We start from the raw sequence: 15,414 nt of genomic DNA on the forward strand, positions 1-15,414 counted from the left end.
AGGTAGTGACAGGTGGAATTTTTTTTTTTCGCTCAGGTGTTGAGATTTTGCTACTAGAAGAGCAGGTATACAACAAACTTATCCTCTTTTGGCATAAAACCGTGCACAAGGGGCACCAAAGTAAAAGTCACTCATCTTCTGCAGTGTCACTGGGGACCAGTGGCCATTAAGGAGAGATAGGAGGCCACAATTCCATACACTGGCTGCAATCTCTCTCTTACAGCATCACTGCTGCTAAGGTTTCTCTCTCCCAGTGACTGTGTTTTGAATTATTTTTTCCGAATGGATTAGCTTACATTTTTCCCATGCTGAATTTCACTTTTATTTTCTGCCTATGTTTCTAACTTTTCTAGGTCCCCTTTTATTATTTTCTGTCTTCCTTGGTGCTCACAACTTCTCCCAATTTTTATCATCTGTGAAACATCTGCACATGTAATTATCTTTTTGTTAACCCCTTCTTGCAGTTCATTAATAAAATTATTTAATGAATCTGAATCCAACCTTGATTCCTGCTGTACACCATCTAGACAAGTGGCTCCAATGGGATACTTTGCCCTTTAACATTACATTTAATCATGTTATGTTTAAATTAAGGAGGTCATGATTTTATTAGGGCAGTTGGGAAAGAAAATCTGAAAAACACTTTTTCATGCAGGCCTTAAGCAAAACAATCTTATACTAGCTGTTGTTTGTTTTTATAAACTGAATTTAAAGGCACACTTTAAACACGTTTTCACTTGTAGGCTAGAAAAACCATGTAATGTGATATCTCATTTATTAGTCAGGAAAGATATATGTTTGAACATTTTTCCATGTCAAATTAGTTTCTGGAGCTGCTGGCCTGCAGAAGTGTCAGAAACTGCTTGTGCCATAGGTGCTGGAACGAGGGGTGCTGAGGGTGCTGCTGCACCCCCTGGCTTGAAGTGGATTCCATCAAATACAGGGTTTACAGTTTGGTTCAATGGCTCAGTGCTTGCACTGTGCAAATTGTTCCAGTGCCCTTGGCTGGTGCAGCAGTAATTCCTAACTCCACACTAGCTGTCTCAATGCTACAACCATCTAACCTGCTCCCCTTTCCTTTTCTTTATTTCTTTTCCATCATGGGCAGCTCTTGGCTTGTCCATGTGGTGACTTACCTACAATCCTCAGATGGATTTGTTCTCCTCTAGTTATTCTTGACTCTTTGCGGTGCTGCTACTCCAGATGAGTATTTAAGTGCAAGTGAAGATCAAACGGGCTCCATGCATACATTTGTTTCAGAGGCACTTAAATAATCTGCCTCCCCAAAAGCTCCATGAGTTTTTGTTCTCTTATCTCCTGGGATTTGAAGAGAGAGGCTCATGTCCCCTCACCTCTGCTGCTAATATAAATAAATTTGGACAACAGAAGCCACCCCTTGAGGTGAATGAGAGGAGTTCACATCTCCCATAGTTATTGTTTCAGGCTCTGTCTGACATAAATTCAGCACAGCATTTCTGTTCATGTTTGGAAAGTTTTCTTTGCAACTGGAGGGACTAGAACTTCTTAAATATAAAATGTGATATATGATTACCGAAGTTGTGCGGTAAGTGGAAGGACCACCCTTTAAACCCCACCCAGATCTTCCTTTGGGCCACATTCCAAAAGTCAGCCACACTGAAATTGGCCAGTGCATATGGGGTAAGGATGTTTTTTCCTAATGGGACAGATTGTCCTTTATAGTCAGACACAAAAGGGTCTTAAAGTTGGCCTAATTTGCATTTATACCCACTTTAAGACCCCTTTATGCTGCCAGAGTGGTGTATATTTCTCTACGATTTCTCCCATTAAGACACATAGGAGTATTCCTGAATGTAACATACTTCTCAACAAGAGTAAGGATACTGGATTCTGGTGCTCTGCAAATCATAGTTAGTGATGTTATTTAAGTCAATGGCTAGGGTGACCATACTTCCCAAAAGGAAAACTGGTCACTGAGTGGGGCTAACCCAAGCCCGCCCCAGTCCGAGCCCTCCAAGACTCCCGGCCCCAGGGAGCCAGCCTGAGCTCCCTTCTCCACACAGCACTGGGACTGGCATCACTGCTCACCCAAGCTCTGTCTCCCCCCTGCGCAGGGCTGGCATTGCCACTTGCCCCCCCCCATTCCTCCACACACTTTTTTTTTTTAAATATATATATATAATATAACAAAAGTGGGAAAAACTGATCAAGTTGTCAAGAGCAAACAGGATAAAATGCCTGTTTTTGCCAAAAAAAAAAAAAGTCAGGGTGGCCACTTTAACGGTTAAAAATAGACTGTCCCAGCCAAAACAGGACATATAATCACCCTATCAATGGCAGCCAATGTTTACTGCACTAGTTTTGCATACAAAATGAAACAGACCTTTATGTACTCTTTAATGTTGGTTCTGGGTGGGGGGGGCCACTTTATTCATGCAGGTTCACATGGTGCTTTTCTTCTTTTTGTACAACAACAATGCAGTGATCTATACATGACTCTTTCTCATGGGCACATGGCATTACATGAGTAAAGTAAGATCACCATAAATTCATGCCAATAAAAACTTTATTCCACACCACACCTCAGTAGAATGTGATGATGTGGTGTAGGATAAGGTTTTATTCATATGAGTTTGGGATGACTTCACCTTATTCACAGGTAACCATGTGTGTGAGAGAGAGTGTGTATTCTGTATTTATCTTCAAGCTAGATGAATAATTTGTAGCAGTACATTTGACAAATTTCACTACTTTTGCTTTTTGTGAATTGTCCATTAATAAGTCATTGTAATAAGGTGTTTGCAGGGGTGGGTGGAGCCTGTGTCCTAGTCTTTAAAGTGCCTCATTTCCAGTCTCCTTCCCCAAAAAGGGGGATGTACAGATGCCTACCTCTGCCTCTAGGCAGGAAGTGTCATTGTCTCAGCCCGCCTTGGGGCCTAACTCTCAAGTGAGTTGTAGTAGGGGGACCTAGCCCACCCTCTCCACTGGTCCCTAGCCCAGGGCCCTGTGAGAAGCAACATCAGCTGAGTCTGCCACACAGAGGATCCAAGTCTGCTTCCCTAGTCACTTCCTACCTACTCTCTTTCGGCTTACTACTACTGCTTTCGATATGCATTCAGCTGATAAGCCAGAGTACTTTAAGATCATGCATTCCAACTGCACAGACCTTGGAAGAAGAGAAAAATATAATGTAATGAATGTTAGGCTAATTATGAATTTTTAGAAGTTTCTTTCTCCATATGATGTCATGTCAAAAGTGCAATGTTTTCTGATCTGACAGGACTAGAAACAAATGCCTTATCACAATGGGAATAGGGATTCCTAGCTCCCCAGAGGTACAAAGCCTCTTTTTCACATCCTATGGCTAACAAGATAGGTGCTACAATATCTGCAATAGACTATTTAAAATATCATTCACTAAGATTGCCCTACTCGTTGGGGGAATTACTGCAGGGATGAGAGAGTGGCTGTTGAATACTTCAGCCTGTCTGTATCAGTGGTAACTCTAAGTATAGTAAAAATAATTTGAAACAAAATATTCCATAGCATAGTTCTCAGGACTCCTATAGATGGTTTATTTCAAAACCTAATATTCCAGCTACTGACCTGTGACTCTCAACATGTGCTGGATTTGAATTAATGACCAAGAAGTAAAAGGCTTTATAGCCAATTACCAATTGCCCAAGTAGTTCAGTCCACTGCAGTGATAGTACTTCTGAACAGCATGTTTCATATTTACCTCATGAGATGCCCTCATCAAAATCTTCTAATTCCGTGGTTCTCAACCAGGGATCCAGGGCCCCTGGGGAGCCATGAGCTGGTTTCAGGGGAGGGGGTGCCTAGCATGGCTGATATTAGACTCGCTAGGGCCCAGGGCAGAAAGCTGAAGCCCCATCATGCAAGACTGCAGCCTGGGGCCCTGAGTTCCAGCACCTGGGGATGAAGCTGATGCCTTTGCAACTTAGTTTCATAGTGCTCCTTGTGCGTGGGCCTGCAGGCAATTGCCCTGCTTCCTACTCCTTAATACCAGCCTTATCTTTTATATGGAGAAAAATAATTGTTGTGGTACGGGTGAGTCATGGAGTTTTTATAGAATGTTGAGGAGATCTCAGAAAGAAAGAGGTTGAGAACCCCAATTCTAATTTAAGGCCAAGTTTTTAAAAAACAGCCTCTCAACTTGCACTCCTAAAAAACTATGGGTGCAGTGTTGTGGGAGCAGACAATGGCATGTAGACGTCCAATTGCTTGAATGGTAAACTAGAAGTAAAAATGTAATAAATTGAAGCTGGAAATATATATGGGTACAAAAAGGGGCTGCCTTGTTGAGAGCCCTTTAAAAAATGTCCTATACTGTGTAGATGAGCCCTTTAATTTGTTTTGACTTTCACTTTAGAGTAGTATTTGCTTTGGAATGAGTTTGGTAGGGTAGTTCCTTCCTGTTCCCACAGTGGCTTCTATTTTCTAACCTTCCATTTATGCTGTCAGTGATTTGTAACATGAGGTTGTTATTCAAGTTGGTTTTTTGTTTCTTCTGCAAATCAAGTGTAATTGCAGTAGGACTCTGGACTAGAAAGACTATAGGCCTTATTCTCATGGTCCCTTTATATGATCCTGGCAAAGTAAAAGGCCCTAAAAGGTGACTGGAATTCCACTGACAAATAAGACCTAGCAAAAATGAGAATCTTGCCCCAAACTTTTATTTCCATATCAGCATTCCAAGATATATAGGTGTTCGAGGCTCATCCTTCATTTGCAATAATGAAATATCTCACAGTGCAAACAGCTGGCTTTTTCTTCCTGTTGTTCCAAGATTCCATCTTCTTTTGGGCGGCAGCTGGGTCTTCAGAGTTCCCATTTGTGGAACTCCCTCCCTACAGGCATCTGTCACACTCTGTCTGCTTGTATTCAAGCCTTTGGTGTAAGGCCTTTCAGTTCATGCCCAGCATTTTGTTGACCATTTTAACTTTCTCTCCTTATTGCCTCTTTTTATGGAATTATATGTTTATCTTTCTCATTTTTAGTTGATGGTGTCATCGGTCTGTTGTTCTGCTTTAATTTATTTATTTCTGTTCAGTATCCCAGATGTGTTTATGATGGGTGCTTTATATACTTTTTAAAATAAATCTCATTCCAAAGAAAGGAGAAATTTAAAGAAGAGTTCTGTTCCCTCTATACTTCCTTCTCTCTAACAGGGCAATTATATGTGTGCCTTTGATATGTATAAAGGTTATTTCTAATTCTCATCTGTAGCATATAGTGAATAGCTTTTTATTGTATATTTGGGGCAAACCTTGGAGCCCTTTCTCAGGGAAAACTCCCACTGACGTCAATGAGAGTTTCGCCCAAGTAAGGACCGCAGGATTTGGCTCTTTGTTTTCAGGATGGGAATTCTCATTTTCCACTCTGAGCATTCATTTGGCCTCACAGTACCTTGGCTCACATAGTTTTCAATAAGTGTCTGGCAGCTGTATTGGCCCACCTCCAGTATCATGGGATTCATATTTATCCCTACATGGACATTTGGCCTTCCTCAAATCATCAGAACTATTTCTAGCTTATTGTCCTACCTCTAAAAGTCTTCCCACTTTCAGACAAAGAACTCGATTCTGAATCACACTAGTTTTACAATGGTGTAACTCCACTGACTTCAGTGGAGTTAGTCCTGCTTTACACCAGTGTAAATGTGATCAGAATCAGGGTCAAATTTCTAAATGCATGGTATGCATTATTCAATATAAAGGGCATATTTACATATTTATTCCAGAAGGTCTTAAGGTCCAAGGATAAGGCACCTTTGAAAGACTATATTAAGAAATATTAGATTTCCAGTCCAGGTGTGGATGCATGGAATGCAGATGCAGAGACACTGAAAAGTTTAACTTGAACCACAAATGGTTTAATAGCAAAAATAGATATAACATTTATTAACAAAATACTGTACAAAAGAAAAATTATTGTTGGGGTTCAAACCACTCTTAACTTTAGCATATAATATATATATAAGTGTGTGTGTATATATAGCATGCGCGTGTGTGTGTATAGCATGCACATGTGTGTGTGTATGTGTATACACACACACACACACACACACATGCGCTCATGCTCAATATCATCAGTCATTAGGATGAAGGGTGGCTTATTTTCTGGGGATCATCCAGACCAGTAAGGGGCCATGTCATTGCCCGCCTTGTAACCTTGGAGTGCCATAATGCTATGCTGCTATTGCTCAGATCCCTGACACCCATAGTCTGCCCACAAGCACGAAGTCTCACCCTGGCTTCCACCAGTCTTGTTACTCCTTGCAATTGCAGGATGGCTCTAACAGCCCTTCCAGTCTTGAGTCTCCCCAAATCCATCCTTCCCAAGTTCTTAACTACCAGACACTCAGACTTTTCCCTTCTGGTTTGTCAGCCCCTAAATACCAGTTCACTTTGGCACACGCATGCCTCACAGTTTGCACAACAGAGACCTGCTTGGGGTAAAAATAGACAAAAGGTTTATTTAATAGAAAAACCACAGATTCAAAGATGAAATTGTAGGGGAAAGCAAAAATATACAAGTTAACAGTAAATAAACCATATAGATGCTGTTATACCAATTGTATTAGACCAGTAAAAACCAGCAGGATCTTATTAAAGGGGACAAGACAAAGATGCCACATTTATTATGATAACAATTTATGACTAATAACTAATATCTTAATTCTTATACACACACATTATACCTAATACTTACACACGCGCGCACACACACACACACACACACACACACACTCATCAGGTGTTCTGCAGCTGCTGCATAGTTACCAGTCCTGAAGATAGCTTAAGTTCATGGCTTGATTTTGCAGCTTGGGTTCGTAGCTTGTGGCAGCTAACTGGCTAGGAAAGCTGGGCACAAGGCTGAGCTGGATCTCCGTTGGGCAGGCACCGATGTTCTTCCATATTGGCAGCAGAATGTTACCCAGAGTCTCTCATCTCACCCTTCTTTTTTATAGGCTTTTAGTTTGGATTCAAAGTCTATAGGTCTTGCTGTGTCACGCTGCCTCTGGGTTTAGATTGATCACCCATCAATTGCAGGCCTGACTTTCAGCCTTGGACCTGGCTTTGATCTTCCTTCTGTTGTTCTGTTGTCCTTTTCTTTTTAGGGTGGATGCTTCTTACTTTGTTTAGGGCTGTTGTCTAGGTCTTCAGCCGTTGGTATTTGAACTTTATCTCATCAGGACAGGCTGGGACTGGAGGTTGATTCCATCATTCATACATACCTCATTCACACATCTAAACTAAACTAATAAGATTACAGCAGGGTTTGCAAAAATGGAAGTTGGAGGAAGCTTTTACAAAATGGAGTGAGTGTTTTAAAATGGGGTTTGAATTACAATATGGAACAGAAGTTACAGTGGGGCCCTACAATTATGGGCCAAGGTTTTACAAGTTATGAGGGCCCAAGAACTACCCTTTAGGGTTTGGGGGAGTAGAACCAGAGTGCATAGAGGAAAGTGTGGAATTAACAATATAAGCAAATGTAACTAACAATACAAATGTATCAATAACAAAAATTAACAACAAAATGACTATTAGATAAAAGACATTTGTCCTGTCTAGTGTAGTATTTCTTTTTTTTTTTTTTTTCTTCCTGGACCCAATGCTAGCACAGGACACCACTAGAGACAGACACAGAACATGCAACACAGAACACTGAACATACACCACTAGAGACAGACACAGAACTTGCAACACAGAACACTGAACACAGACTTTGTCATGACACTATAACCATGGTATTTTATAACTCTTCAGCTGGTACCAGCTCTTCTGATGTTCTGGTTCAGAGCCTAAAAAATAGAAGCTTAGAAACAAATCCGCACAGTGCTCCCACATGGCAGACCCTGCTCAGTCTTTGCCACAGTGTGTTTGGTACTTGGGGCTGCACAAATGCTAATTAGGTGGTTCATTTCTTTGTAACTTTAGATTTTCTTTTTTTTAAATCCTCAGCCACTTTGCCATGGCCTGGAGGTTTGAGGCAGAAGCAGGCACTGTTGTTACTGTTGCAATGGCAGGAGGAATCTACCCAAATATCCCTCTTCCCACTCTCCAGAGGGGTCCCAAAAGTCTGCCCCTTCTGGGGTCTCAAATGTTCCTTTTTTTTTTTCTTTCTTCTTTTAGTTGGAATAGTTTCTCTTTTAGAGAGAGTTTTTTTTTCTTTTTACAGGCTGTTAGGTGGAGGTAGCTGTTATTACAAGCCTCCCATAGCAGCCAGATTCCTGCGTCGTCTCTTTTTGCCGCAGTTAGGGGTTTGCATATGAGGATATATTGGGCCAATCTATCCTCTACGTCCGAAATGGTGCAGGTATCTGCAAGGGCTTGTTCAGTCCAAGGACTGTGCCCATATCTTTGAAGGATTTGTTGAAAAGGCGTTATCTCTTTTACAAAAGGTGAGGTAGAAGCTACTTTTGACTTCATTTCTTCCTCTAGGACTGTTTTCCCTTGCCTTTTCTTAAACATTTTTAATTTTGTTCAGCAAGCAGCACTGTCTGGTCCCTGAGACCCTCTTGTTGCCCCGATTTGATTTTTTTTCTTTCTTTCTGCTACCTCTTTGGAGGCCAGCAGATTTTGTTAACAATTTTATGTTTTCTGCTACCTACGCGGAGGCCAGCAGATTTTGTTAACAATTTTAAGAGCTCTTTATTTTCCTGCTACCCACACGGGGGTCAGCAGGTTTTGGTTAACCAAGAATAGAACCGTGCTCTGTAGAGCTGGTTGTGTGCACACAGATTGGTTTACAATAAGTGAGGCAAAAATACCAATAATCCCCCTTTCGCTATTCTCCACCAAAATGTTGTACCAATTATATTAGACCAGTAAAAACCAGCAGGATCTTATTAAAGGGGACAAGACAAATATGCCACATTTATTATGATAACAATTTATGACTAATAACTAATACCTTAATTCTTATACACACACACTATACCTAATACCTACCTACCTACCCACACACTCTGGGCTTGTCTACATCAGAAAGTTGCAGCGCTGGTGAGGGAGTTACAGCGCTGCAACTTAGGAGGTGTACACATCTGCAGGGCACCACCAGCGCTGCAACTCCCTGTTTGCAGCGCTGGCCGTACTCCCGTTTTGTCTCGGGTGTAGAGGATCCAGCGCTGGTGATCCAGCGCTGGTAATCAAGTATAGACACTTACCAGCGCTTTTCTTGACCTCCGTGGAATAAGCAGGTATCCCAGCATACCTGAGGAAGCCTCTGGTAATCAAGCTGGTCTCCTTCCCCGGCTTGCTCTCGCGTTCCCCGAACCCCGAGCAAGCAGGTCTCCTTCCCTGCGGTTTGCAGGGTGGTTCCGGGAACGCGAGAGCAAACCGGGGAAGGAGACCAGCTTCGCCGCAGTTTGCTCTTGCGTTCCCCGAACAAGCAGGTCTCCTTCCCTGCGGTTTACACGGTGGTTCGCGGAACGCGAGAGCAAACCGCGGCGAAGCTGGTCTCCTTTCCCGGTTTGCTCTCGCGTTCCCCAAACCCGAGCAAGCAGGTCTCCTTCCCTGCGGTTTGCAGGGTGGTTCGCGGAACGCGAGAGCAAACCGCGGCGAAGCTGGTCTCCTTTCCCGGTTTGCTCTCGCGTTCCCCGAACCCGAGCAAGCAGGTCTCCTTCCCTGCGGTTTGCAGGGTGGTTCGCGGAACGCGAGAGCAAACCGCGGCGAAGCTGGTCTCCTTCCCCGGTTTGCTCTCGCGTTCCCCGAAACCCCTTGAAGCCGCCCAACAGCGCTGCAGTGTGGCCACATCTAACACCACTTGCAGCGCTGGTTGCTGTAAGTGTGGCCACTCTGCAGCGCTGGCCCTATACAGCTGTACTAATACAGCTGTAACAACCAGCGCTGCAAAATTTTAGATGTAGACAGGGCCTCTCTCTCTCTCTCTCTCTCTCTCTCTCTCATATATATCAGATGTTCTGCAGCTGCTGCATAGTTACCAGTCCTGAAGATAGCTTAAGTTCATGGCTTGATTTTGCAGCTTGGGTTCGTAGCTTGTGGCAGCTAACTGGCCAGGAAAGCTGGGCACAAGACTGAGCTGGATCTCTGTTGGGCAGGCACCGATGTTCTTCCATGTTGGCAGCAGAATGTTACGCAGAGTCTCTCATCTCACCCTTCTTTTTTATAGGCTTTTAGTTTGGATTCAAAGTCTATAGGTCTTGCTGTGTCACGCTGCCTCTGGGTTTAGATTGATCACCCATCAATTGCAGGCCTGACTTTCAGCCTTGGACCTGGCTTTGATCTTCCTTCTGTTGTTCTGTTGTCCTTTTCTTTTTAGGGTGGATGCTTCTTACTTTGTTTAGGGCTGTTGTCTAGGTCTTCAGCCGTTGGTATTTGAACTTTATCTCATCAGGACAGGCTGGGACTGGAGGTTGATTCCATCATTCATACATACCTCATTCACACATCTAAACTAAACTAATAAGATTACAGCAGGGTTTGCAAAAATGGAAGTTGGAGGAAGCTTTTACAAAATGGAGTGAGTGTTTTAAAATGGGGTTTGAATTACAATATGGAACAGAAGTTACAGTGTAGGCAAGTGTAGTGAATGGTGAACAGAAGTTACATTAATAAAGTGAACAATTAAAAACAATTTCATTTATCAGTTCTACAATGCAACCTTAGCCTTTACAGTTCTGTATTAGATAAAATCACTTTCCTAATACAAGTTACCTATCACCTTTGAACAGTTTACCAGTATACACCTAACTCTGATGGTGATGCGTGGGGATCCAGCATTTCATGGATAATTTACTGCCTAGAGACTTTCCCTCATTTTCTGGATGCCTTTCACTTCAAACCCCTTCTATTTAAAAAGGATTTGGAGGTTCTTTTCTTCAGTCACTATTGATATTAAAGTGTAGAAATCTCCAGTTGTCTCAGTGTCTTTCCATTAACTTAAATGACCCATCATTGACTTTTCCTAGATTGTGCTGTGGATTGTTACTTGAGTCCAGTTTTGTGTAAACACCTGGCTTGGGAGGTACTTCTCCCTGTCTGATCACTCACTGTCCTGTTGTGAGTTGGAGCTGAGATTTTTAAGCACAGTTCTCTATATGCACAAATACATAAATTCATAACCACAGCTTGTATACATCTCCTATAATAATTAAGTTAAGAACGTTACACACTTTCATAGAAGACCTTACTCAATATACTTTTATAGCACAGTAACATTGTATACAATCCGTTAATACAGCTGCTTATTCTTTGGAGTTCAAAACCTGTTCTCCCTTGGCGGTGTCTGAACCCTGACTGTTACCATGGGCAAGCAGGATTTTGTGAGGAGGCTGGTAACTTTTTGTAACAATTTTACTTGGCTTAATGGCATTGCTGGGGGCACTGTACCCTCTAAAATGAGCATAACTGGATAGAACATGCGAATTGTCAGAGGGGATGCTGTTGTGGAGAATGGACACTGCACTTTTTAGCAGTAAGTATTGGTATTTTTTTTTAAAGTGCCACACACCTTCCCTTTAGCACTGAGGAAGGTGTTTAGCCTGACGGTGCCCTATGCAAGAGTAATGCCTCTAGCACCCACCACTCAGACCCTACACTTCTGCATCCACTGCACTGTGTTGCTGGTGGAAAAAGCCAGTACTTAGCTCTAAAGTATAAGCTAGTATATTAAAAAAGTGTCTAAAGAATCCAACCAGCTCTAAACGTCTTTGATCTGCACCCCACAAAATAGTTGACATTTTTTTTCCTGTGAATCAAATCCCACAATCCCTTGCCAGCCACAAGATATCATAGAATGTTTTTGAGGTGATTTTGTGGGTCAGGAGCCAAATATGATTTGAGTGTTACTGGTCTAGCTTATGCTCTTTTCAAAGTTTGCTTATATACTATAGTGTGAATTACTCAACATGTACAAAATGTTGTTTCTTTTACAGTACACAGCTTTATGGAGAATATTTTTTAATATGTTCTTTCTTCCTTTTCACCATCAAAAATGCACCAAGGAACATGTAAAGGTTTGACTAACTTTTCCATGTAGATAAACATGTGAGTGTTTGATCTCAGTTCATTGTGGCTGTGTACTAATCATGTTTCATGGTTGAACAACTGATGAGGAACTGTGTCTCAATGTATTTGTGGTGCTTTTATATTCTGCAAATAATCAGCTTTTAAAACCTTTTCCCACTGTCATGATTTTGTTTTGACTTATTTCAGGAACATCCCAGACCAGAATATGAAACCAAAGTGCGACAGAAAAAACTCAAAAATGAAACTAATAAAAAGGATAATATAGATGAGGTAAGACACATGGATTTACTTCCACTTTTATTTGCATTTGGATTGTATTTTGTGAACATTTTTGTATCAGTCTCGGTTTGGCTCTGCTTATCAGTTTGCAGAATGATCTCTTCTGTGCTGTTTGCCTCTGATATAGTCTCAGATGGTACCTCTCTGATGATTTAGTTCTGTGCATTGCTGCAGCACTACTGAATGTTTTTAGGGCCATCGTTGTGCTACCCTGTGTGAGGCATCGTGCCTAGGAGGGTGGAGAATGTGTAGTGCAGGGTCTACAGAGGAGGGTGGTTACTGATCATAATCAGTGATAGAATCAATGATCTGGAGTTTGAAACTGTTCTAGAAGGTGAAGTGTCCTGCAGTGGGGCACTCTGCCCTTTCAGCGTTTGTCTGTTGAGCCCATTCCTCACCTTACAAGGAAGGCTTACTTTGATACTTTGTATTACAGCTAGTGTAAAACAAGGAGGGAGAAGGGAGGGCAGTATTTTCATTTTTTCTCTTTTTTGAAAATTTAAAATAAAAATCAGAAATTTCACCCCCCCCAAAATCATTTTCCCTATTTTTAAAAATCAAAACAAAAAACAAAAAACAACCAGCTCTATTTTCTGCATATTCCAGACCAGATTATTCTGGAGAACTCATTTTTGGCAATACTTGAATATCACTCAGAAACTTCCGATAAGGCTCAATCCTGCAATACACCCGTTAAATTACAGTGGTGCCGGTTGAGGCGTCTAGGGCAGTATTTAGAGGCCAATTTCTTTAGCCGTCTGACTTGGAGCATATTACACACCCAAACTGGGTTCCCACTTGTTTCCAGGTACAATCCAAGATATTGCCTGTGATCTACAACCTTGTGTGTCATCTTCGCTGCAACTGTTAGCTCGAGTTAGTACACTTGAGTTACTGCACTTGAGCTAGCCTGGCATAAGTGAAAGCAACCATACTTCAAAACAACACTGAGTTACACAGATTGATTTGATTAGCAGTACAGAGTGATTGGATTAACTGTGGAAGAGTTGTTGTAGCTGGAGTTGTTGCATTCCCACCGCATGACTAGCTGTAGGTTCAGCATCACTTGAGTTTCAACCCAGTCCCCTGATACCCTAGCTAGCTTGAGTTTAAAGAACCAGTTAATTTTTGTGTGTGGATGGGATTCAAATTAGGGGTAACACAAATTGTAATGGGAGCTAACTGGGCTGTGAAGACACCCTGAAGGTATGTCTACTCTGCAGTTAGGAGTGTGTTTCCCAGCATGGGTAGACAGACATACATTAGCTCTGCTCACGATAGCGTGCTAAAAGTAGCAGTGTAGCTGAGATAGAATGGGCAGCAGCTCAGGCCAACCACCTGAGTACAAACCCTCCCAGTCCTCCTGGGTATGTACTCGGGCAGTCAGCCTGAGCCACTACCCCCAGCTACATAGCTACTTTTAATGTGCTACCTCAAGCAGAGCTAGCACCTGCCTGCCTATCTGCTCTAGAAAGCATGCTCCCAACAGCAGTGTACATGTACCCTTAATGACTGCTTCTTTTCCCATATATTACCTAGTCAATTGAGATCAGTTTGGACTCTCAAACTGACAAAACTGTCACTTGTATGTCTGGGGCTGGGGATAAGGAATTCTCAGTGGAGGGCTTTGACTATGGAATCTGCTAACCCAGTGATCTGACACAGCCAGAGTTTGTTGACCTGGAGGAAATGCTCAAACACTCAGCTGTTTACCCAGGTTGTTTTTGGTTGGTTGGCTGGTTTTTTTGAGGTGGTAGTTTGGGAAATTTTGGTTTGCCTGGGTAGTGTGACAAAGTTCTTCCTCTGCCTTGGTGGGTCCCGCACTTATAGGCGGATTTGCTTGCCTCAGAGATTCACGGAAGCCGTCAGTTTGGCCACTTTTGCTAGTTGCTCAAACCTGCTGTCCACTCAGCTATCTGGCCAGCATGGAGGAAACAGAGAACAATCCCCACAGTCTGTGTCCCACCTAGTGGGTTGGGGACAGGCCAGATCCCTTTCCAATTTAGACCTTCCCTTCTGGTGTTTCTCACAGACCAGGTCAACTCCTCCTGTGTCTGATCAGGAGTTGGGGAGAACCCAGGCCCACCCTCTACACCGGGTTCCAACCCAGGGCCCTGTGGATAGCAGCTGTCTACAATGTTCCCTGTAGGACAATCCTCACTGCAGGATCTTTCTTCTGAAGCCTGATCACACTTGAACTCTTCACTCCTCCAGCAGCACCTTCTCATTCCCTGCTCCTTGCACACACCTCTACTAACTGATGTGAGGTCCTTTTTAAACCAGGTGTCCTGATTAGCCTGCCTGCTATAATTGATTCTAGAAAGTTCATAATTGGCTCCAGGTGTCTTGATTAGCTTGCCTGTCTTAATTGGTTCTAGCATGTTCCTGATCGCTCTAGGGCAGCCCCTGCTCTGGTCACTTAGGGAACAGAAAACTGTGCATCCAGTGACCAGTGTATTTGCCTTCTACCAGACTCCTGTACCCCACTGGTCTGGGTCTGTCACAGTAGCTGTTCCATTTGTGTTCGGTAACATTGGCTGGTTGACATACTGTCTTACTGCATCCTATACATGGAAAAATAAATAAATGTGTAACTTTTACCATTATGAGGTGTGGTTCATTTTCTCTAGCTGTTTCAGACTTGAAAGCACATGCTCATTACCATTCCTCTCTTTTAAAGGTCTGAGGTCTGTTTCCCAGGCATTTATAGTCCCTGAAGACTCCCTGCATTGCACTTGGCTACATGTTGCTTATAGTGTGTGTGCCACATGTTACAACTAAGTCAAGGTATTCGGAAACATGTCCAATCTTGAGATTGAAGGAGCCTCTTTACCCTGTTTATATGTTGAAAAGAAACAGTTCATGTACTGGAGAACTCCAGAATTCAGGCCTGGCCAAATCAGTTTGATGTTGCAGCACATGAAGGAACTTAACTATCTCCTTTCTCCTGTAGATCATTACTGAGTTTGTGTAGTGTAGCCAATAAGTCATCCATCAAGTCACATAAAATTAACTGCCACCTGGTTGGCTTGATCCAACAACCATTGAAGTTAGTGGAAATATTCCCAATGACTTTAATGTGTGTTGGATCTGGTCCAACGTGAACAGGGAGTTTTGCCAGACAGGAGCTCAGACA

At 42.5% G+C, this 15,414-nt stretch overlaps 1 protein-coding gene across 1 annotated transcript in view; it reads left to right on the top strand.

The window, feature by feature from the left end:
• ANO2 (anoctamin 2) overlaps positions 1-15,414 on the top strand; it is a 307,459-nt gene that overhangs the window by 145,005 nt on the left and 147,040 nt on the right. The window contains exon 13 of the mRNA XM_050965225.1: positions 12,186-12,269. Within this exon, the coding sequence (XP_050821182.1) occupies positions 12,186-12,269 (84 nt within the window). The remainder of the gene's footprint in view (positions 1-12,185; positions 12,270-15,414) is intronic.

This window comes from Gopherus flavomarginatus, chromosome 1 (genome assembly GCF_025201925.1).
Source record: "Gopherus flavomarginatus isolate rGopFla2 chromosome 1, rGopFla2.mat.asm, whole genome shotgun sequence".
In the NCBI taxonomy this organism is placed as follows: Eukaryota; Metazoa; Chordata; order Testudines; family Testudinidae; genus Gopherus; species Gopherus flavomarginatus.